A 23,030-nucleotide genomic window follows, 5' to 3' on the forward strand; every position below is an offset into this window, starting at 1 on the left:
GTCTTTTCGGTCGGCACGACAGAAAAGGAAACCCTCCAATCATTCACTCTATACGTCAATCGGAGAGCTTCCTGTCATGTCTTGCCGACTGAAAGACGCCTCGTGTGTCTAGGCCCTTACTGTAGTGCATCCCTAGCTTAGCCACACCCCCACTTTCAACACTGGATGCTCACCAAACAAACTGCCTAGTGTTTTCCAAGAGTAAGGGTCAAGCTACACGAGGCGTTTTTTCGGTCGACAGGAAGGAAGCCCTCCGATCATTCACTCGATACGACAATCGGAGAACTTCCTGTCATGTCTTGCCGACTGAAAAATGCCTCGTGTGTTGTGTCTGTGTTGTGTCTTGGCCCTTACTCTTGGGAAATACTAGGCAGTTTGGTGGGTATGCATCCAGAGTTGAAAGTTGGGGTGTGGCTAAGCCAGGGATGCACGGCAGTTTCGAATAACTTTGCTGGGACCTGGAATACGTTGCTGGGACCTCAACTCAGGAATAGAAGGTGCCACCAGAGATGAACGGAATAATCACTAATAATAATGATTTAGTTTTGAGATAAATAATGATATCGTTTTGTTACTCTATGGTACCGCACAAGGTGGGCTTAGCTCATGTATGTGCGTAAATGCATTCTGCCATCCAATAAGGAAAAGGTAACATTCTAATATTTACTAGCAGGCTATAAAGATGAAATACAAAAAACATTCCTTATTTTTTTCAGCTTATAACAAAAATATAATCGGCATTCATTTTTTATGTCGAAAATTTAGAAGTTTTATATATGGTAGATAACTTATCACAAACATTACATGAAAATACATTTTCAATTCATTTTAATCATAATTCAAGGATTGTTTTTTACTATTTTTAATATGAGCATTTTTGAATGATTTATTATACTAATTGTAAAGGTTTCTCAGCAAAGAAAAAGTATCATGTTTTTCAGAAATTATATATTACAGATATTTCAAGGCACCAATTATCACTTATTAATTACTAACACATATAACAATATTACAGTAGATACCTATATAAAGGAACAAAAATCACTTACAAATTACCAACAGATATAAAATCATAAAACTAGGAATTAAATAGAAACAAAAAAACTGTCACTCACACAGGTCTGTTGTAAAGTAATTGAGTTGAACTAAACTATGATTCTTTTCTCAGTCCTCAACCCTTTAAAAAAAAATTTCTTCCAATTTATGACTAATGATGTTTCTTTACAATTTTTATACAAAAATTAATCGTTGTTACTTGATAAATGTAACTTATCTAAAATATTGGTGTTTAAATCTACACTTATCCTATTATATTAAGCGAGCAATTTCTGTATATCTGTTTATATTTTTATATCTGGTTATTTATGTTCAACGGAACTCGAAAATGGCTCTAACGATTTTCACGAAATTTGGAACATAGTAGGTTTATGATATAAAAATTCGATTGCACTAGGTTTCATCCTTGGGAAAACTCGGTGAACGACATTAAAAGGATAATTCATCCTTGGCTGAAACAGCTGAGACTTTCGTCGCCTTTGGTTAGTAAAAAGTGAGCGAGTGATTCTGTGGAAGATCAAAATATCGCATATTATCCAAAATTAATAAGCTGACGTATAGCCAGCTGTAAAATATAAACATGATCATTTGAGAGAAATGTGTTCTGTCATGGCTTACTCTATTTATAGTAGGCTATGGTTCTGTTTATCAATAAATAAAAATAACGAGCGAAGCTCGGTGCCCCGATATTCATAAATTAATCACACAATAATAAACAAGTGGATCAATTACGCTATATAGGTGAACAAAAAGTATTATGCTATATTAGTACCTGTATACTACCCTTGGGCTATAACTGTAATGGTAATTATTTCATATATAAGAAAGAATAATTTCTCTAAACCATCTTGGAAGTGATTCGAAGTGTAATATTGTAACCTGCCTAATATACATGTTTGTTCTTAAACATCAGTAAAATACTGGGAAACGGGTACCCTAATCAGTGAAACAGTCCCCAGTATTGAGTGATCTTGTCTGAACTTGATCCTCAACACAGTTCGCTGAGAAAGCGAACTCTATTAGGAACCACCAACACAGTAAGCTATTTCATCTTTCTTCCAATTCATTCGGAAGAATAAAGTCTGTAACAACTCTTCATGATTGAATTGAGAACCTTACACTTGAAATACAAGAGTTTTAGTTCTCCCCAGATCTTCATAACTACTAAATATTAGGCCCGGTGGTTGCACAACAGCCGGTTAAATTTCAACCGTGAATTATTTCACGAGAACCAATCGGAGAAGTCGTTTTTGAAAAGACGGCTTCTCTGATTGGTTCTCGTGAAATTAATCACGGCAAATTTAACCGGCTGTTGTGCAACCGGCACTAAATCTTGAAATTAGGATACAGTATTTCTTCATTAAAAATTTATAGGAGTAATTTTGCGTGAATTCAAAACAACAAGTAAGTTATAATGGAGCCAGTGTTTTTACAAGATTTTTGATGGAGCTTATACACGATGATAAATGAGTTCTGCCCATATGTCGATGTAAGTTTCATTATTCTTTGGACCTGACAGATAAATCAACTTGAAATTAACTTCTTTTAGATGAATTATTTTTCAGTGCAGATGAGTAACGCTTCAAACAGAGAGGAGCAGGAGAGGTGTCGAGGATCGAAGTACAAGCTCTACTAACCCTAACAAATTTCAATAAAATCAATATTACGTTCAAAAACACTTTTTCTGAGATCAAATTGCTTAGGTGTATTCTAGGTGCTTAATATATAATTCTTGTATGTTAGGTAATACTCCAGGAACTGGAGTAACAATTACAAAAAAAAGAACTAGAATACTGCCGATGGTATCAACATATAAGTTAAATTAATGTTTTCATTTATAGTCGTAGTCGTAGACTCCTCGGAGATCAGGGGGTTTGAAAGTTTTCCCAGTTATACCCTCATCAGTCCAATAGGTGAGCATTTTCAAATAATCCTTCTTGTTAGCGAACCCAGCAGGGGTATTATCAACCTTGGCTTTGCTCACACATGACCAACTCTTTGCCTGATTGTTATTGTACCCTGTTTCTAGGGCAGGAGTTTCAAGTTCCAGATTTGTAGTATTGACTGTGCATTTGCCAACAATTGAAAAACTTTTTCCCAAATGCTCCTTATTGCTATTTGAGCTTGTTTCTAGGGCAGGAGTTTCAGGTTCCAGATTTCTAGTATCAACTGTGGGTTTGCGCGAAATCGTATAACATTTTTCCAGATGATCCTTATTGATATCATACAATTTTTCCATGTTTCCCACAATTGAATAACATTTTGTAAAATGTTCCTTATTGTTATTGAACCCTGTTTCTAGGACACCAGTTTCATGTTCCGAATTCCTAGTATCGACCATGTTTTTACCTCTTCTTGAACTACTTTTTGTTAAATGTCCCTTATTGTTATCATTCCCTATTTCTTCGAGAGGAGTTTCAAGTTCCAGATTTCTAATATCAAATGCGCATTTTCCCACAATAAAATGACTTTTTGTCGAAAGCTCCTTATTGTCATTGAACTCTGTTTCTAGGGCAGGAGTTTCAAGTTCCAAATTTCTAATATCGACCTTGCTTTTTGCACCACTTGAACAACTGTTTGTCAAATGCTCCTTATTGTTATTTGAGCTAGTTTCTAGTGCAGGTGTTACAAGTTCCAGATTTCTAGTATCAACTGACGGCTTGCTAGCAATTGAACTACTCTTTGCCAAATTCTGCTGATTGTTATTTGAACCAGTTTCTAGTGCAGGTGTTACAAGTTTCAGATTTCTAGTATCAACTGACGGATTGCTAGCAATTGAACTACTCTTTGCCAAATTCTGCTGATTGTTATTTGAACCAGTTTCTAGTGCAGGTGTTACAAGATTCAGATTTCTAGTATCAACTGACGGCTTGCTTGCAATTGAACTACTCTTTGCCAAATTCTGCTGATTGTTATTTGAACCAGTTTCTAGTGCAGGTGTTACAAGTTTCAGATTTCTAGTATCAACTGACGGCTTGCTTGCAATTGAACTACTCTTTGCCAAATTCTGCTGATTGTTAATTGAACCAGTTTCTAGTGCAGGTGTTACAAGTTTCAGATTTCTAGTATCGACTGACGGCTTGCTTGCAATTGAACTACTCTTTGCCAAATTTTGCTGTTTGTTATCATACCATGTTTCTAGTGCAGGATTTGTAAAATCCTTTCTAGCATAGACTATGCGTTTGTACTCACTTGGACAAATCTGTACAAAAAATTCTTGATTGTTATCATACCCTGTTTCTAGTGCAGGTGTATCAAGTTCCAGATTTCTATTATCGACTGTGCGTTTGTCCACAATTGAACAGCTCTTTGCCAAATGCTCCTTATTGTTATCTGTGCCTGTTTCTAGGGCGGGAGTTGCAAGTTTCAGATTTCTGGTGTCAATTGTGCGTTTGCCTAAACTTGAGCAACTCTTTTCCAAATTTTCCTGATTATTATTGTATGCTGTTTCCAGTTCAGGTCTTTCAATTTTCATACTTCTATTACAAACTGTCCGTTTGCCTGGAATTGAACGACTCTTAGCCAAATACTTCAGAATTTTTTCATACCCTGCATCTATGACAGGAGTTTCAAATTTCAAATTGCTTGTATTGACTGTGTGTTTGGCGGAAATTGAATTACTCTTTTTCAATGAAGATTGTGATATTTTCTTTCTCTTGCGTTTCGGTTCCGCTTCTTCTTCCAAAATAGAACCCTTGCCACCAAGCTCTTCCAATATTTCCGATATAAAGCTCATAGGTTCCCCTCCTTCTTCAAAAATAGATCCCTCGCCACCAAACTCCTCCAATAGTTCCGATATGAAGTCCATGGGTAGAGGAGATTCCCTTCCAAGAATTGAGTCCATGCTTAGAATTCTCCTTCCACTTCTCTGAAGAGCAGCAATACATTTTGGTATGGTAGAGTTTCTAATGGCTGCTGAAGTGAGACCCTCATTTGGTTTGACAATTGGTACAATGATATTCGGCCGCAGTGCCTCTATGAATGAGTACAACTCTTTGTGATTGCTGTGTTCACTGTAGGGCAATATTTTCAGTCCCATCTCTTGGCTCTTCACGATGGTCTCAAAATCTTCAGCTATGCTAAAGAAAGGACTGAAAACCGCTACAATTGTTGGTCCCATTTTTGATTTCCTGCAAACAAGAACAAATAAATGATTTCCTTAAAAATGCAAGTAAAGAAATATATGCACAAAATCAGAAACAACTACAAAGATAATAGGGGATCAGAAGTTGGCTGAAGATTCGACTTATTCAGTCTCTGGTGGTCAAAATATGAAATTAGTTAATACAATATTTCAATGACAAGGCCTGGGCCTACTGCTATGAAATGTAGCTGATAGCTTATTTTCCCTATAGTTCATTCAAACTGATTTGAAATAGCCATCATTTTTATAATTCTTTCAAGTCGACAAGTGAATCAATAAATAAATTTATACAGTCCAACGAAAAACAAGATTGGAACAGGATAACCTGTTTTAGGTTAGGATGTCTAAAACAAGGTATGGCAATCTATGATAGAACATCGTTTAAAAACAAAGAAAATCGAGTAATTCCATTTATAACTGTTCATAAAAATCTCGGCAATATCATCTTAATATTATTATTTCAATCAACAAGTACCGTATCCAAGTAATGAAAATATCATAATTCAGTCAATCCTTTCAATAGTGAAGTCTAAGAAATCCACTTCACCCAAGAAACCAATGAATATCATCCTATATTATATTAAGCGAGCAATTTCTGTATATATTTTTATATCTAGTTATCTGGCAATTTATATGGTTATTTATGTTCAACGGATCTCGAAAACGTCTCTAACGATTTTCACGAAATTTGGAACATAGTAGGTTTATGATATAAAAATTCGATTGCACTAGGTCTCATTCCTGGGAAAACTTGCTGAAGGACATGAAAAGGATAATTCATCCTTGAAAAAACCGATGATAATTTTGTCGTCCATCAATAACAGAAGATGTGTGGGCCTGTGTGGGAGATCAGCTGTATAATCAATCAGCTTACCGTATCTCAAGAGAAATATGATCCAGAAAATTTTAATAGACTTGATAAAAATAATCTGATTTGTTGACATGATATCTATATAATAAGAGAGAGTAGGGTTGTGTTTGTTCGTTTGTTCGCATCAAAACATGTCAACTTGTGGATTGCATACCGAAAAAACGGGAATGATTTAGATCTCTAAATTTTGCACATAGATTCTAAAAATATCAATTTCGTGCACCTGGAAGCCCAAATTTTAATTTTCCTTCTAGATTTTTCTGAATTAATGTTAAAATTTCATTAATGGTACATTCGATTTCATTAAAAAATCACCAAATCATATGGTCGAAATTAAAAAAGGAACATCTATTTCTATATTGCTTTCTACCTGAAAAACATAGTTTTGAAACTTCGTTTTCCTGATGCAATGTTTAGGCCTACACGTGGCATGGATTATTAATTTTTCAGCTAGAACAATTTTTGAGACAAATGCTGAATAAACGTCTTCAGTTTCATCAATGCTGTATCGGCAATATGAAAACGCATGTAGTTTAATATGTCTTTCAATGAAGGTGTTGTTATTTACATAAAGGAATTATATTCTTCCATTTTTATTCAATTAAAATTTCAAAATTATTCGAGCCCTGATAGAATGACTGACTCACTGTACATAGGTCTATTTTGAATTCTTCTAGATTTCATTACGTCAAGTTTAAAGAAAGACCCTTGCGAAGCACGGGTTACCTGCTAGTGGTAAATAAATTAGAGTATATCATAATTTTCAAAGTTAATCATTATTTTACAGTTTTAAGTGTTTAGTAAGTGTTATTTTGTTATTCAATTTGGTTTGCAAACAAGATAAATTAGAACCTTTCTGTTTTCAAAATTGTTTGGACTAAAAATTTGACCTGAATTCAAGTATATGGAACATAACCTACAATACTTTTTGGAATATTTATAGTGAATAAATAAAAATTCGGGGAAGAATCAGTTTTAGGCTGTGCCTGTTAGTCCTTCCCCAATCATTTTAAAGAATTAAGTTCTGTTTATCAATAAATAAATAGCAAGCAAAGCTCGGTGCCCCGATATTAATTTAGTATTGTAATATTCATTGCTGCAACTAACCCAATATATATTTAAACTTAACGGTATTTCTATTTCCTTCCCAGTCAAATATTTTTTAAAATAAAATGCATTGCAAGTAAGGTATTTTTACGTTCAAATAATAGCCACTGAGCCTTTGTTTAACTCTGAGAAGTACAAATCTTCTCCACAGGTGCGCTGTCAGCGTTTCTCCTGCTCCCCTAAAGTTTACAATTACATAGAAAAAATGTATTGAAATTAACTAACTCAAATAAGGCAGCCAATTTACTAGAGTAGGTGTATATAGTTATTGGTGTGAGTTATAAGTATTAGTAATAACAGCAATCAAAATATGACTTTGTACAGTCATACAAGTTCAAACTAACATGCCCAATTACACTACTGAAAATAGAATATACATACTAGCATAAAAAAACACTTCACTTACATGGGCTACTTTTGTAAAAATTAATAAAAACTTGTAGTACTCTTTATTATTAAAAAACTTTGAAATATTTCAACGACTAGTTTCGATCGTAATGACCTAAGTTATGATCAAAAATAGTCTTTAAAATACTTTTAAGTTTTTTAATTGAATCGGTCTGAGGAGAAAGGGAACATGTCAAAAATCAGAATTTTTCAGGGGAGGGAGAAAACTGAATACAGATAAAAGTATTGATAATTTCAAGATTGTTTTTTGTCATTAGGGTGCAAACTCTTTTAAGACAACAATTTTAATCCATTATAAGCACTTATATAAGATTCACCCTTTAAAATTGAGTTTTTTGTTAACTTCCTATTACTCATGATGATATTATAAATTATCACTCTTCAACTTTTACAATAAACACCTCAACCGAAAGCAATCTAACCTCAAAGCAACGCGTGAATCAAAGGTAACCTAACAATAGCATAAAAATCACAACTGACAAACAGCTAATTTTCGAATGTTCGGCGTTGAAAGGGAACATGTGTGTCATGACTAGTTCCCTTTCACTCCAGTACAGCAAAAATACGATATCTGTTTCTCGTATAAAGAGAATACTGACATGTTCCCTTTCAACTCCAATCGATGTATCCCACAGTAAACAACTCATTTCAACCATAAAAAAATGAAAAATTTTGACATGTTCCCTTTCTCCTCAGGCCGATTCAATTATAAAGGGTACTACAAGTTTTTATATTGTTTTTATTAATTTATACTAGCCTATTATTGCATGTCTAATAATAAATGGATGAAAATTAAACCTATATAAATGAAAGACGAAGAAAATTTAAATCTCACTTTGATTGAAATTGAAGAGAGGCACAGCCTAATTTTAGGGTGATTCTAGGAATTAAATTGATGAAATCTGCTAAATCAGATATTATGATATCGAAAACTTGAACGGAAAATGGCATCAAAAATGTGCAAAACTTACAATTCATTCAAATCTTTCTCGTTCAAGAATTCGGTTTCTTTAGTTGTTATCCGGACATCCTCGAGGGTGAAAATGTTTGAAATTGCCAATCTCTCGGCAACCATCAAATAATCGCTGGTGACTTTTATTTTCTCCTGCAAGGGAAACACAATATATATTCCAATTCAGCAATTATATATTAATGAATAATTTTATTCTAGAGTTTCAAGCAATCAACATAGGATTGCTTGCATCGCATTGAAAAGGGGTTATCATTCAGGTACCTTGCAAGTCTGATTGAAGAGGATATGCGGTGTAATTTAGAAGTTAAAGTGTGAATTGCAAGAGTGAAGAAGGCATTAGTCAGATGAGAAGATTGGTGAGTAGCAGGATGCAAATGGAACTGCGGAAGAAGATGGCCAAGTGCTTTGTGTGGAGCGTGGATCTATATGGAGCAGAAACCAGGACGCTCAGAAGGCAGGAGAAGATATTAGAGGCCTTCGAAATGTGGGTGTGGAGGAGGATGGAGAGGATCAGCTGGATGGATAGGGTGCGGAATGAGGAGGTACTGCGTAGAGTAGGAGAGGAAATGAATATAATGACAGTGATAAGGAGACGGAAGTGGAACTGGCTGGGACACTTGCTGAGGCATGGCGGCCTCCTTGTGACGGCAATGGAAGGGACTGTGGAGGGAGGGAGGGTGCTGGGGCGGAGAAGAGTGAAGATGGTGTATGATGTCAGGGAGGAGGGAAAATACTTCATGCTGAAGAGAATCGCACAGGACAGAGAGGAATGGGGAAGTTTATAGTTATAGTTTTTTAGTTTATATTTTTTGTAGTTTAAATGAGCAAGAGTATTAACTAGCAAACAATCAAATTGAATGAGATTATTCATCATGCAAAGGCAAGACTTGTAAGTACTCTCGATTAGTCAAGTTTATTGTATAGTTTGCATGGTTTTTCCAAGATTGCAATTTGATGGTAGTTCTAAAGCATTATAAAAATTTGAAACTCAACTATATATATAAAAGCGAAATGGCACTCACTCACTGACTGACTGACTGATTCACTCGCATTACTAAAAATCTACCGGACCAAAAACGTTCAAATTTGATAGGTATGTTCAGTTGGCCCTTTAGAGGCTCACTAAGGACGGATTTGAAAAAATTTCATAGATATGCCCAAAATCTGCGTTTTTTAGCGTTTTCTCAGCTTTATCGAGAACAAATGAACACAAAATGTTCAAATTTAGTACAGAAGCTCAGCTAGGGTGTAATAATGTTGTGTTAGAAGGAATTTGCAATAACGCCAAAGACACGCCCAAAATCTGCGTTTTTCCAGCGTTTTTTGCGCTTTCTCAGCTTTATAGAGAACAAATAATGAACAGAAAATGTTCAAATTTACTAGAAACTCAGCTGGAGTGTAATAATTTTGTGTTAGAAGGAATTTGAAATAACGCCAGAGATTCACCCAAAATTATCGTTTTTGCGTTTTCTCAGTTCTTTCATCATTTAATAGACAGAAAATGTTTACATTATGCGGGCGAGCGAAGCAAGTCCGCTGATCTCATTTTTGTACGATCAAGTCGGGGTACCAGGGGGCGGAGCCCCCTGGCTAGACGAATATGGCGAGCAAAGCGAGCCTGACGCTTAATATAATCAATTATCATTTACGGATCTAAATAAATACCATGACAGAGTTTTCCACCAATTGATAAATTTTCTTTGATTTGAACAATGCTTCCTCTGAAGACAGAGCCAGGCTGTGGCATAAGTAAAACAACTGCCTTCCACACAATAAGTAAATGGTCCAGGGACTTACACCACCAGCAATGGCAGGGTCACCATGGTCAAGCACTTGGCAAAAGGCTGCTGGCAGACGCAAGCTCTCGCTTCACCAGCTGGCTGGTGAGTCTGGGTGGAGGTCAGGTCAAGCAGTTGATTGCCCTGATAACTGGACATGGCCACTTCAGGAAACATCTCCACACAATTGGACTCAGAAATGAAAGCCAGATGTGTAGGCTTTGTAATCAGTCTGAAGAGACTGCTAAGCATATCATACTGGATTGCAAAAGTCTTGGAGCTAGAAGAAGGGTTCTGTTTGGCTGTAAGCAACCAGGTGAGGAATGGGATGTTGGTACAGGGAAGAAACTCCTGGACCTTGTAAAGGACACGGGAGTTGGTTTGCCTAACTTACATACTTTGGAACATACAATAAGCTTCGGTTGACGTGTGAGGTTCTTTGAACCTTTGGATCTTTGAATCCGTCCCTTCAAAAACATAAACATAAACATACTTCCTCTGAATAAATATCCAAATTATTTTCAGATGGCTCCCAATTTAAAAAACATTGAAAAGCATTACACTACAATTAATATATTATTACAATAAATTACGATATAATTATAACAATATACATAACCATTTTACTATGACTATATAATAATGATTTCATTTCATACTCTGGAGTAGGCCATCTTACTGCAAATACAATGAATGTGCAGTGACATCACCCATACTAGTTTAAAATGTGTTCATATTCGTATTTAGTGCAAAAACATGATATATTACTTTTTAAATTTCTTGTTTATTCAAGCAGAAAATAGTTTTTGACTCATGGATATTCCAAGATTGAAAATGGCATTTATATGTTGAAACATGTTGTAAAAGTTTTTGAAAAAGAGTACTTAGATAGCAGGCTTATATTTATAATATTCAGACTGATAAGTTCTTTACATAGTGTTAGAGATACAATATTCAATTTATCATATTAATTATAATGGATATAAATAATTATAAATATAGATAATTCTATCATATTTTATGTATAATAATTATGATTTTTGTATCATGGAATGTCAAATGAAAAAAATAATTAGATATTGTTTACCTTCAATTCTTTCGCAATAGCCTTCAATAGTTCATATTTTCCAAAATTCCCAATGCAAAGGACAATTTTATGGTTGGGATATGATCTGAAATTCGAGAAAGCGATGAGTACACAGCCGAGTATTCATAAAAATTAGTAAATGAGTACACCATTGTTTACTTTCATGTTCAGGGCTACTTGTATGTGCATAACTAGTGACCCCCTGGGTTTGAGAACTCGCTCATGGACTGTTGTTCTGATCTTTGAAATCCACAACTTGTAATCATACAAAGTTGGTGAAGATTTATGAAAACAGCTTTATCACAATATGAATAGGTGGATACCATATTTGATTTAAAAAAATTTAATTTGTTAAATATTATATTATTGTATATATTAGAAACATGTACTTACTAAAATACTCTCAATATAAAATTATATCATGTTTTGAGACATAAAAGTGATGTAATATCATTGCATGTAATGATTGTATTGAACTAAACTTGTTTGTATGAGCTATGTGCTCGAAACAAATAAATTTATACATGTACTTATTATATTAAATTTCTAGTCATTTGCACAATCAATTATTATTGATGATTATAAGAGAATAAACAGGCGGAATCCAAATTCATTCCTGGATTTAGATAAATAATATAGTCCGAAATAAGCTTACATTCACTTCACACATTTTAACACTGCTCACAGTTTAAAAATTACTAAAAATAATTATTTTCAAAATATCAGATAAAATAATACAGTACCATCACTCTCGTTACTGTATATTCAAAAACATGAGTCTTGTCTTAGTATTATCATAGAGAAACAATAGCATTGTTACGCTATTGTTTCTCTATGGTATTATACTTCAGGTTATTCGTGATACTGAATATAATTTTATAGATGTTGTAAGGAGTGATTGAGTCAGTCTATGGTAAAATGTTGTAGGTGTTTACATATCGCAAAAACTACGCATGAAAAACTACTCTAAAATACTCATTATATGTGTTTCAAGAGGCTATTTCCAAACATAATAAATATTGTACTATTTTCTTACTTGATCATCTGTACGGTATCTCTTATGACGTCTTCTTTTGGTGGAAAATAACAATGCTCAGCGATAAATCGGTTGTCCACATTCAATATGTCCAGGCTCTGGAAAAAATTCAAATGAAATTCACATTAATGGAATTCGATTACATTCAACAAAATTGAATCCACATTGTAGTTGGATTGAAAATATAGAAATATATAATAATAATAATACTAACAATGGCCTTTATTCAATTATTTCATAAAAATTACAGTATACAAAGCAAAGCAATGTAGGCATTTTTACCCCATGGCAAAGTGTCGTCTGGAGGACATGTAATATATATACTTTATTGGATAATCTCCTAAATTTTCTTCAGCGACAATGCATTACCCAATGTCAACACTTTTTTGCACTTATCTTGCTGACTTGCAATGATTCTTATACTACAGAGATCAGAAAGTCGATAACTTAATGACAAAAGCCATCTGAACCGGGTTTTCATCAAGGATTTTATAACTCTAACTGCTGATTGCAGACTTATAGTTGAATTTACAAGTGACAAATTGGTGATCATCTAATAAGTATGTCTTACCAAATTACCATGAAAATTTATAGCGTCCAACAACATAAATAAAAAAATCTGGTGTGGCACATTCACACTACTTTCCTTGCCATGATAAAATACTCACTAGTATATATACTCTAGCTTTGGAATTTCTTTGTTGTATTTGTAATTCTATCCAATAAAAGTGATTTATTTACATTTTAATTGTTACTATTATTGCAATGTATTCTACTTTGTTATTGGTAGATTTTATTGGCCTTCAAATTGCTTGTTTCATTTATTATCACTTTTATCTCAATTCTCAAGAGCAATACAAATTATTCTGAAATAAATTATTATTATTATTAATTTTTTTTTTATTGACTGGCACTTCGCCTCCTGCACGCCCGTGGGGTAGGTAGCAGCCTCCGCGCTACCTTACGATTCAATTATTCAAGGCGTATCTCTAGTGGACATTTAAAATTATCTAAATTGGTAGTTTTTCTCAATAATTGACTAAGTAGAGGCAATTAAATTTTCAAAATGGTACCTTCGTTTCGGCCAATGAGCGCAGTATTGGGTTGTTTAACATTGCAGGTCTGTAACGGAAGTCTCCAGTACATAGGACTTGACCAAATTCACCTGTTGACATAATTTATTAGTAAATACATTATAATTATTATGATTATTTACAATTATAAATCATAATTGATCTAATTATTATCAAAACATCAAAGAATTCTCTATATAAATCAAATCATTAAAGAATTTGTATCTATTACCAGAGAATAGCTGGATTGAATGAAAAAGATTAAGAATTAAGAAATTGTCAAAAACCACAGATTTAAGAAATTGTCAAAAAACCAAAATAATCTGTTGTTTTTTGACAATTTCTTAGTCTTTTTCATTTCACAGATCTAAATCTGTGGTTTTTTGACAATTTTATAGTCTTTTCAATTTAATATGAATAATTACCACAGTATCAACTTCTCAACTACACAAAAAGGGAATAGCTGGATTGTTACTTTATTTTACGGTATTACCTACATCGACCAATATTAAAACTTTATCAATTTATTTTCCATCAAAACTCTATTTGAAAACTATCAACATCAAGGGGTACTTCCTCAATTGAATATACGAATCGGTTATTGTTTTATGACATTCCAATTATAGCTCAATTCCAATTATAGTCAGTCGAAAATGTCCGATGAAACGATGCGTTAGTGGTTGGCCTAATGCCTAATGCCACACGTTGATCCAGTAAGCCGGCCTAGCCTGGTAAGCTTGACCGTGTTGGTCTTGCCCTTAGACCAGTTATAGAATAGACACGGCCCATTGTATATTCATACTGAAAGTCGATGAAGCCAACATCTACTGCCATATCACCTTATCGTAACGTCAGCATCGGATAGAAAACTTTTCTGCAGTTTGTTTATATTGTTTTCTATTTCTATTTCAGCGGGAGTTTACCATTTTCATAAATAATCATTTACTTCCATCTGAAATAGACACAATCAGCTATGGAAAACAATGTAAACAAACTGCAGAAAAGTTTTCTATCCTATGCTGACGTCACGATATGGTGATATGGTAGTAGATGTTGGCTTCAGAGGCTAGACTTCCCAGCGTGTCTATTCTATAACTGGTCTAAGGTCTTGCCATACCCACCGCATGGGGATCAATCAATCATTGCTGTCACTGTACTGTTATTACTAGACTTCTCTAGTAGCAAAACATTGAAGTTCCTCTTTGTGCAATAAGATTTAAGTTTGAATATTTTACACTAACTGCAATAAATGATGTTAGAACATTATGAGAATCGATTACAAATTAATTAAATTAGTTTACCTTCAAATAAATACATGACTGAGCCCGCACAATGATTGAAGTCGATCAGAGTCACGTAGAAAGGTGTGATATCACCATTACAGGCTCCTTCAAGCCTATGGCTTTTATTCAACGATAAACAAACTACTTCTCCCTTCAAATCTTTCTGTGAAAAATAAAAGAAATTACTTTAGATGGACTCATACCATATCAGTCCTAATAATACTACATGCGCTTAAGTTAGAAGGTATATGAGATTCCTTGAGAAATAAATCTATAGTCTAGAACAAATAATTTTGCTATCAGATCTCACAAGACTAAATTGATGTAAGAATTGAATCTTTGCTGAATTAAAAGTTTGAAAAGTCTCACACGATTTTCTCCATTGTGTGACTTTAGAAGTATTGTTGTAATTGAATGAAAAAGACTAAGAAATTGTCAAAAACCACAGACTTATTGATACTTAGAAAGACCGGTTTCGGTTATTACATATTACGGATAAACTCTGTTTATCAGAGATTGACAATGGTGTAATAACCGAAACCGGTCTTTCCAAGTATCAATAAAACTGTGGCTTTTGACAATTTCTTAGTCTTTCTCATTCAATATGAATTATCACAATATCAACTTCTCAACTAAACAAAAAGTATTGTTGTAATATTGGAGCTCAAGGGCCTCAAGGCTTCTTTTTCAGTTACGACAAAAACTATTGTATTTTTATGATTATTTTTATTTGTAAAAATATGTCTTGTATTTGTCAAATTTCTATATCTACCCAACATTAATATGAAAAGGAGCGAAATTGTCCAGATTCACACCTCAGATTGAAATTAAATTAGTTGCTGGATAAAAGCTTTGATGCAAAGTTGAATTTGTTTTAAAACAGCTGATTTATTATGTTTTAAATAAGAAAATATTAAAAGAAATTATCAGCTGAAAATTATTTTCAGAAATATTTTAGCTCACTGTTGAACAAAAAAAAACAAACTGTAAGTTAGGCCTACTGTAACCGCGCTGTGTTTTTTGTTTAATCTATTAACCAGTTATTTGTAACCATTCCACTTTGCTTTGTGTTAAGTGTTAACTTTTTAAAAAATGGCAGGTAATCTTAGACATTATTCATACTCCGAATTAGCTGACATGCATTTAATGTATGGAATGGGACACTACTGTAATAGTACTGAAGCAAGACGTTTGTATCAAGAGAACTTTCCTAACCGAGTATGTCCAAGTTCAAGGTTTTTTGCCACTATTCATCAACGTCTGTCTGAAACAGATTCTTTGATATCCAAAGAGCACATTTATGCAGGCAGACCCCGATCTACTATGACTATTGAGTTAGAAGAACAAGTTCTTAATGAAATTTATGAACATCCAGAGAAGAGCACAAGAGAATTGTCAGTGCAGTTTAATGTCAATCAATCTATTATTTGGAGGATACTAAAATAGCAGAATTACATCCATACCACCTCCAGAAAGTTCATACTCTATTGCCACGAGACTGTATTCCCCGTGCTGGTATTTGCCGATGGTTTTTAGTAAAACTTGTTTACCCAAACTTTTTAACAACCGTTTTATTTACCGACGAGGCACACTTTACAAGAACAGCTATCGTTAACGTCCACAACCAACATATTTGGGCAGCTGAGAATCCTCATGCCATCAATCCTAATCTTCCACAACATCAGTTTTCAGTAAACATTTGGGCAGGAATCATAGGAGATCATCTACTTCTGTTCGAGCTTCCTCCCAGGCTTAATGGCATAATCTACTAGTCTTTTGGTATAAGTTTAATGTCATTTAGATATGCTACTTTCATATAAAAAAAACTTTTCATAAAAAACCGAATATTTTATTTGCAATCAGCTACAACCTATGAGTTATTAGTTCTCTCCTCATAAAACAGCAAATTTTTATGGTGTAATGTACTACATAAGAATACATTTTATTCAACTTTTATTTGAATTTAGTTTACACAGCTTACAAAAGAATACTACTTAAATCTAAATCCTACTTACTATTAGTTCCTCACTACTTTGTATCCCAATACTGAATAACCAATGTATAATTTTTTTAAGCTATTGAAATTCTCCTCTCCTTTGATTTCTAATGGTATTCTATTAGATATTGTAGACTCTAAATATCCTAGTGATCTTTGCCCAAATGCTGTATTAATTCTTGGTACTTCTTGATTGTAACGTTCTCTTATTCTAGTATTATGGCTAAGATTTATGATATGGTTCCTATTTTGATGTTTTTTCATATACCCTAAAACAACAATATATACAATCGCCTAACGCTGAGTACCGTACTCTATTTTCTATAAATAATTCTACAGTTGGAAACTGGAATTCCCTGTTTCCCATTATTTTCAAAATGCGTTTTTGAGTTTTAAATAATGGATCTATAAAACTGAAGCTGCACCCCAAACTAACAGACTGTACCTTAAAAGAGATTCAACTAATGTTAAGTATACAGTTTTTAACATTTCTTTGTCTATGATACGCCTTAATTGATAGAATTTGTATATAAGCTTCCTTATTTTGGCAGTTGTATATGTTATGTGCTTGTTCCATTTCAATGAATCATCTACTATTATTCCTAAATACTGTATATTGTCAGAGCGTTCTATTAGTGGGCAATTACAATTATTGTTACTATTTCTATCACAATTATGAAGCTTCATTGTTGTCATGTGTGGTTTTGTGCTATTTGTTAAAGAAAAAGCTAAAAATTTTGTTTTTTCTGAATTTAATGACAATAAATTATTTCTTAACCAACTAGTGATTTTTGTGAGTTCTATCTCTGCTGTTTGGAACACTTCTTCCCAGTTTTTTCCTTGAAAAAGGAGTGCTGTATCGTCAGCAAAGGCTATAACTCTACCTTGAATTTGAATGGAGCACAACTCATTTGCAAAGATCGAATACAGAATTGGTCCTAAAACTGTTCCTTGAGGTATTCCAAACTTCATGGAACCCTCTGCACTCATATGGTTCTCAACCTATAAATAAATCTATGTTCTAAAACAAATAATTTTGCTATTAGATCTCACAAGACTAAATTGATGTAAGAACTGAATCCTTGCTGAATTGAAAGTTTGAAACGTCTCACACGATTTTCTTCATTGTGTGACTTTAGAAGTATTGTTGTAATATTGGAGCTCAAGGCTTCTTTTTCCAGACACGACAAAAACTATTGTATTTTAATGATTATTTTTATTTGTAAAAATATGTCTTGTATTTGTCAAATTTCTATATCCACCCATTTGAAAAGGAGCGAAATTTTCTAGATTCACACCTCAGATTGAAATTAAATTAGTTGCTGGATAAAAGCTTTGATGCAAAGTTGAATTTGTCTTGAACATGATTTCAGAGATTCCAAAGTAGAATACCATGAAACCAAGGATTATAGAACAATACCTCTATACTTGAAAAACGTCGATCTTCTTCTATTTCAAAATTCTATTTCTTACCTTGCGAACGAACTTAAAAAACCACAGACTAAACGCCGTCATGTATATTGTGTCTTTCACATTTGAGATGTTTTGCAATCGATTGTCGTGAGCATTAGTCAGAAACCTGACGTGAGGTTCCTCTTCATCGTCCCAATAATCCACACAAATATTCGTGTTGGGAATTTTAAACCCGTACATTCCCAAATCTTTCAGTCAAATGATGAGGAAAACGGGACCAGCAAATCCTGCAAAAAAATGTTATGAATAATTGAAAAAAATAAGAAAAATATGTGAGTTAGGCTTCTAGAGAAATGATAGCCTATCATTCTTATGAACAAATTAAGAAATGATGTTTGATGAGAATGAAATTAAACAGTACAATTATTATAGAAATTCTTAGCAAAATCAACATGATTTGAAGAAGTGGATCAACTAAATAATTAATTATGTAATAACAAAAGTGGCCTGAGGAGATTACCAATCGGCAGCAGCCAATTGATGATATCAAGTATCTGAGGCGCTTAAATAAGAGTCTAAAATGGGTTTACTATTCACTATTTGCTGTGATCAATTTGAAATTGATTGATGAAATGATTTTAAAGTTATCGTCGAACATGAAACTCACAAACGGACAACTTGAGCATCAAACCAGTTGTAGAAACTTGCTAACTGCTAAGCTTGTTCCATTAGTTAGCTTGGTTTCACCAAGTTATTTTAACACGGTCAGAGCGGGTACCATTTACAAGAAGAGTGAACTAGAGTTATCGACAGAAACTATCGCCATGGAAATCAAATGTCACAGTGCACTCGTTGTAAAGCGTACCTAATTTGTGTTCTAATCAGAGAAAATCTATGTTTTTTCTATGGTTCAAATGCATTGAACGAGCTTTGTGAAACATATAGCATGTAGCTATTGGTAATTTCCAATTTCCATATCGTTAGCTAGGACTTCCTGAGTTGATCCACTACCTCCGTAAACAAAGCCATAGTGCATTCGTGTGACGTCAGCACAGGTAGGGCTCCTACACCAATAGAAACACTAGCTGATATAGATCACCTGAAATCAACTATTGGTGTAAGAGCCCTACCTGTGCGGACGTCACACGAATGAACTAAGGCTTTGTTTACGGAGGTAGTGGTTGATCACGTCATTTTTATGTTAACATAAAACAATATTATAGCAGGAGCGATATGAAACTATTTATAACAATGGTCAATAGAGGAGACAAAATGTAATGACCAAAGACTGTGTAAATGCCTAATCTGCAAAAGATGGGCTGGCCCTGGCAATGAGCATCATGCTTACTACATGTAATAACACTAGACAGTAGAAGAATAGAACGTCCCTGGCATGTGGTGAATGGCCCGAGATTAGGATACCATACAGAAAGAAACTAAAAAAAAATGCATGATATAGCATCAACAAGTGTTCTATTCTCAGAAGCTCACTCAGTTTCCTGATATCATCATTGATAACTTCTTACACACTCCAAGAATGTGTAGCTCCCATTCAAATTTGAGTCAATGCCAAATCCAAGGAGGGTAACTGGTATTTGATTTTGATTTGTGCTGTCAATAGCAAAAGGCTACATCAATTCCTGTGTATTTCCTTCATTGAGAAGCAGCTTGTATGCAGCAGAACTATCTCTTGCTTTCAGGACATTTCTCCGATCCTAGGACTGTGGTGAAGACATTGGAAGTAAATGAGTAATAAGAGTTACTGCGCTCTTTCCCTTGCTTGTATGGGGTCATTACATTACCTTTATGAAGAATTGTGGTATTATCTGCAAACAGCAGGCTTGAATTTTGCAATCACAAATCATTTATCATGATCAGGAAGATCAGAAGCCCTAGGACTGATCCTTGTGGTACACCATGAGGCACCTACTTCTCTTTTGATGTAGCTACCATAAAAAACAATCTGCTAGCGGTTCATGAGGTAATCAGTCACCATGCTTCATGCTCCCCCCCAAAAGCCATACCGTATCTTGAGAGTTTCTTTAGTAAGATGTCATAAGATAGGCTACACAGTCAAAGGCCTTGGTAAGATCACACAGCACCAGGTTGTTGAATGACCTCTTCTTCTCAAAAGCTCTGTGAATATAATGTCAATCAAAAAGAGTGCAGCTGTGGTGGTCAATATTTCTCTTTTAAAACCATGTTGCATATCCCCCAACAAGCCAATTTTACTATGTGATTGCTCATTTGAGATTTTCAGACATACATTTCCAAGCAATATCTAACAGCAACAATGATCTTGCTATCACACCCATAGCACATACCCTAAAATTCATAGACATCATGACTGTAGTTGAGCTTAAACCTACTGACAATGTTCACCAGATCATTAATGCTTAAATGCCTAATTCACGAGTAAATACTAGAGTAGTAGTAGTTAATTGTAATAAATCCAAAAAATATATATTGAAATATTACATGCTCATTGTTTCTTAAATTTTCAGCTCCAAACCTTTGTACTTTTGAGCAACGCTTTGTACCTCCGAAATTTTGAATGTAAAGTGTGAACGGTAAATATTTATAACGGATACATCAGGTAATTTTCACTTTTTTTTAAACATAACTTACAACTGGGAAAGATGCTTACCATTTTTAAATAAACATGACTGTGTTTAATTAGCAGGGACAGGCAAATAGCAGCAACAGCGTTTCAGGTTTCAGTATGTTGCTCTCAATCCAAGCATTAAGAATTGAATATTCACGTAATATACAGGCCTAAGCAAATTTACTATTATTTTCAAAATATTCCTAACCACAAATCTCAAAAGTCAACCGTCAACAACACCACGTTGAGAGTGGAGTTGCGAGTCTTGACCATAGAGCAACAGCACAGAGAAGAGAAATGTTCTCCTACTTTGTGGCAACAAGCACCCAAGTCACTGAATACAATATATATAGAAAGGTAACTTCCTATAGTGAGGTCCACGTTATAATGGCAGTGGATAAAGATAGAAAAATAGCGATGCCGATTCTCTGAATTAATTAATAATATTTCTACACTGTCGAAAACATAATTGGCATCGTTGTGGACCTAGAAAAGGATACTACCACCGGCTTTGTCGAATGATAGACAAGGATAGCAAAACCAAAGTTGATCAAATACTGTCATTATAACGTGGACCTCACTTTATCTAACCAACTAGTAGTTCTGTGAACAGTAGACCTCACGCAATATTTCCATCCACAAGTACCTGATTGAAACTATAGACCTTATAGTCCAGTCACTATATACATTGGTGCATGCAATTTATATTGTAGTTCTGATTTTCTAATATATTATTCGGGTACATAAGAGAAGTTCAGAACCAATTTCTTCATGCAAAATTTCCTTGTGCTAGATACAGAGTGGCCCAAAGACCTCGTATTTTCGGCTCATTTTCCAGTTTTCAGTTATTTCTGCCAAATCTTGTAATCGGACAGAAAAATGTGCTCTTGCCTTTTTTTAGATCATAAGATTCTAAATAAAATGAGATCATTCGGAACTCTCTATCTCAAATGAGTACTGAGTTATGATTTTTGTCAAAAATGTGTGAAATTTGAAGGAAAAATCAATTTTGATGAATTTTAGTTCTTGATCAACAATATCATCCGATTGTTAGCATTTAGATGTATAATTCAAAACCTATCTAAGAGTATTTTTGTGCTCTACAATCTGTGATTAGGGAGAGCGCTCTATCTCGAGTAGATTTCCAGGTACACCTGACAACAATGCTCCTTGTATTGTGAAAAACACCTAGTTTCCAGCTTCAACCATCATCACCAACTACATTGTCCTTACATTGATATTTCGCACAATGACATAAGTTCATGAGATCATGTTCTATGAGAATCACCCGCTAGATGCACTTATGCGTGCCTCTCCAGTAGGAAAAACTGAAATGAAATGCATCTAGCGGGTGATTCTCATAGAACATGATCTCATGAACTTATGTCATTGTGCGAAATATCAGTGTAAGGACAATGTAGTTGGTGATGATGGTTGAAGCTGAAGATTAGGTGTTTTTCTCAATACAAGGAGCATTGTTGTCAGGTGTACCTGGAAATCTACTCGTGATGGAGCGCTCTCCCTGATCTCAGATTGTAGAGTACAAAAATACTCTTAGATAGATTTTGAATTATACATCTAAATGTTAACAATCGGATGATATTGTTGATCAAAAACTAAAATTCATCAAATTGATTTTTCCTTCAAATTTCACTCAGTTTTGAAAAATCATAACTCAGTACTCATTCGAGATAGAGAGTTCCGAATGATCTCATTTTATTTAAAATCTTATGATCTAAAAAAGAGGCGAGAGCACATTTTGCTGTCCGATTACGAGATTTAGCAGAAATAACTGAAAACTGGAAAATGAGCCGAAAATACGAGGTTTTTGGGCCACTCTGTATCTAGCACAAGGAAATTTTGCATGAAGAAATTGGTTCTGAACTTCTCTTATGTACCCAAATAATTTATTAAAAAATCATATCTACAATATAAATTGCAAGCACACCCCCTTTTTTATGTCTATATTGACTGGACTATTATGGAAATACAGCATTACAGCAACAGACAGGCTTCTCCACACATCTGTGTATTCACTTGTCAGCTGATTTATGATGAATAATATTCTATAGTCTGATTTTTACTCTAATATTGGCGTATGAAGGAGGCTCCTTTTTCCTTTTATACTAGTAGTTCTGTGAACAGTAGACCTCACGCAGTATTCTCATCCACAAGTACCTGATTGAAACTATATAGACCT

The 23,030-nt window shown here is 34.2% G+C and overlaps 1 protein-coding gene across 1 annotated transcript; it reads right to left on the reverse strand.

Annotated features, from left to right (window-relative positions):
* Nucleotides 1-933: 933 nt before the first annotated feature.
* Nucleotides 934-21,099, reverse strand: LOC120353232. The gene is made up of 8 exons (XM_039436124.1): nucleotides 20,873-21,099; nucleotides 18,286-18,512; nucleotides 14,835-14,979; nucleotides 13,534-13,625; nucleotides 12,461-12,558; nucleotides 11,425-11,509; nucleotides 8,558-8,691; nucleotides 934-5,186 (listed from the first exon to the last, which is right to left on the reverse strand). Exons 2-8 carry the CDS (start codon nucleotides 18,463-18,465, stop codon nucleotides 2,888-2,890), a joined length of 3,033 nt encoding a protein of 1,010 aa, XP_039292058.1. The 5' UTR covers nucleotides 18,466-18,512; nucleotides 20,873-21,099; the 3' UTR covers nucleotides 934-2,887.
* Nucleotides 21,100-23,030: the final 1,931 nt, after the last annotated feature.

This window comes from Nilaparvata lugens, chromosome 10, assembly GCF_014356525.2.
Source record: "Nilaparvata lugens isolate BPH chromosome 10, ASM1435652v1, whole genome shotgun sequence".
In the NCBI taxonomy this organism is placed as follows: domain Eukaryota; kingdom Metazoa; phylum Arthropoda; class Insecta; order Hemiptera; family Delphacidae; genus Nilaparvata; species Nilaparvata lugens.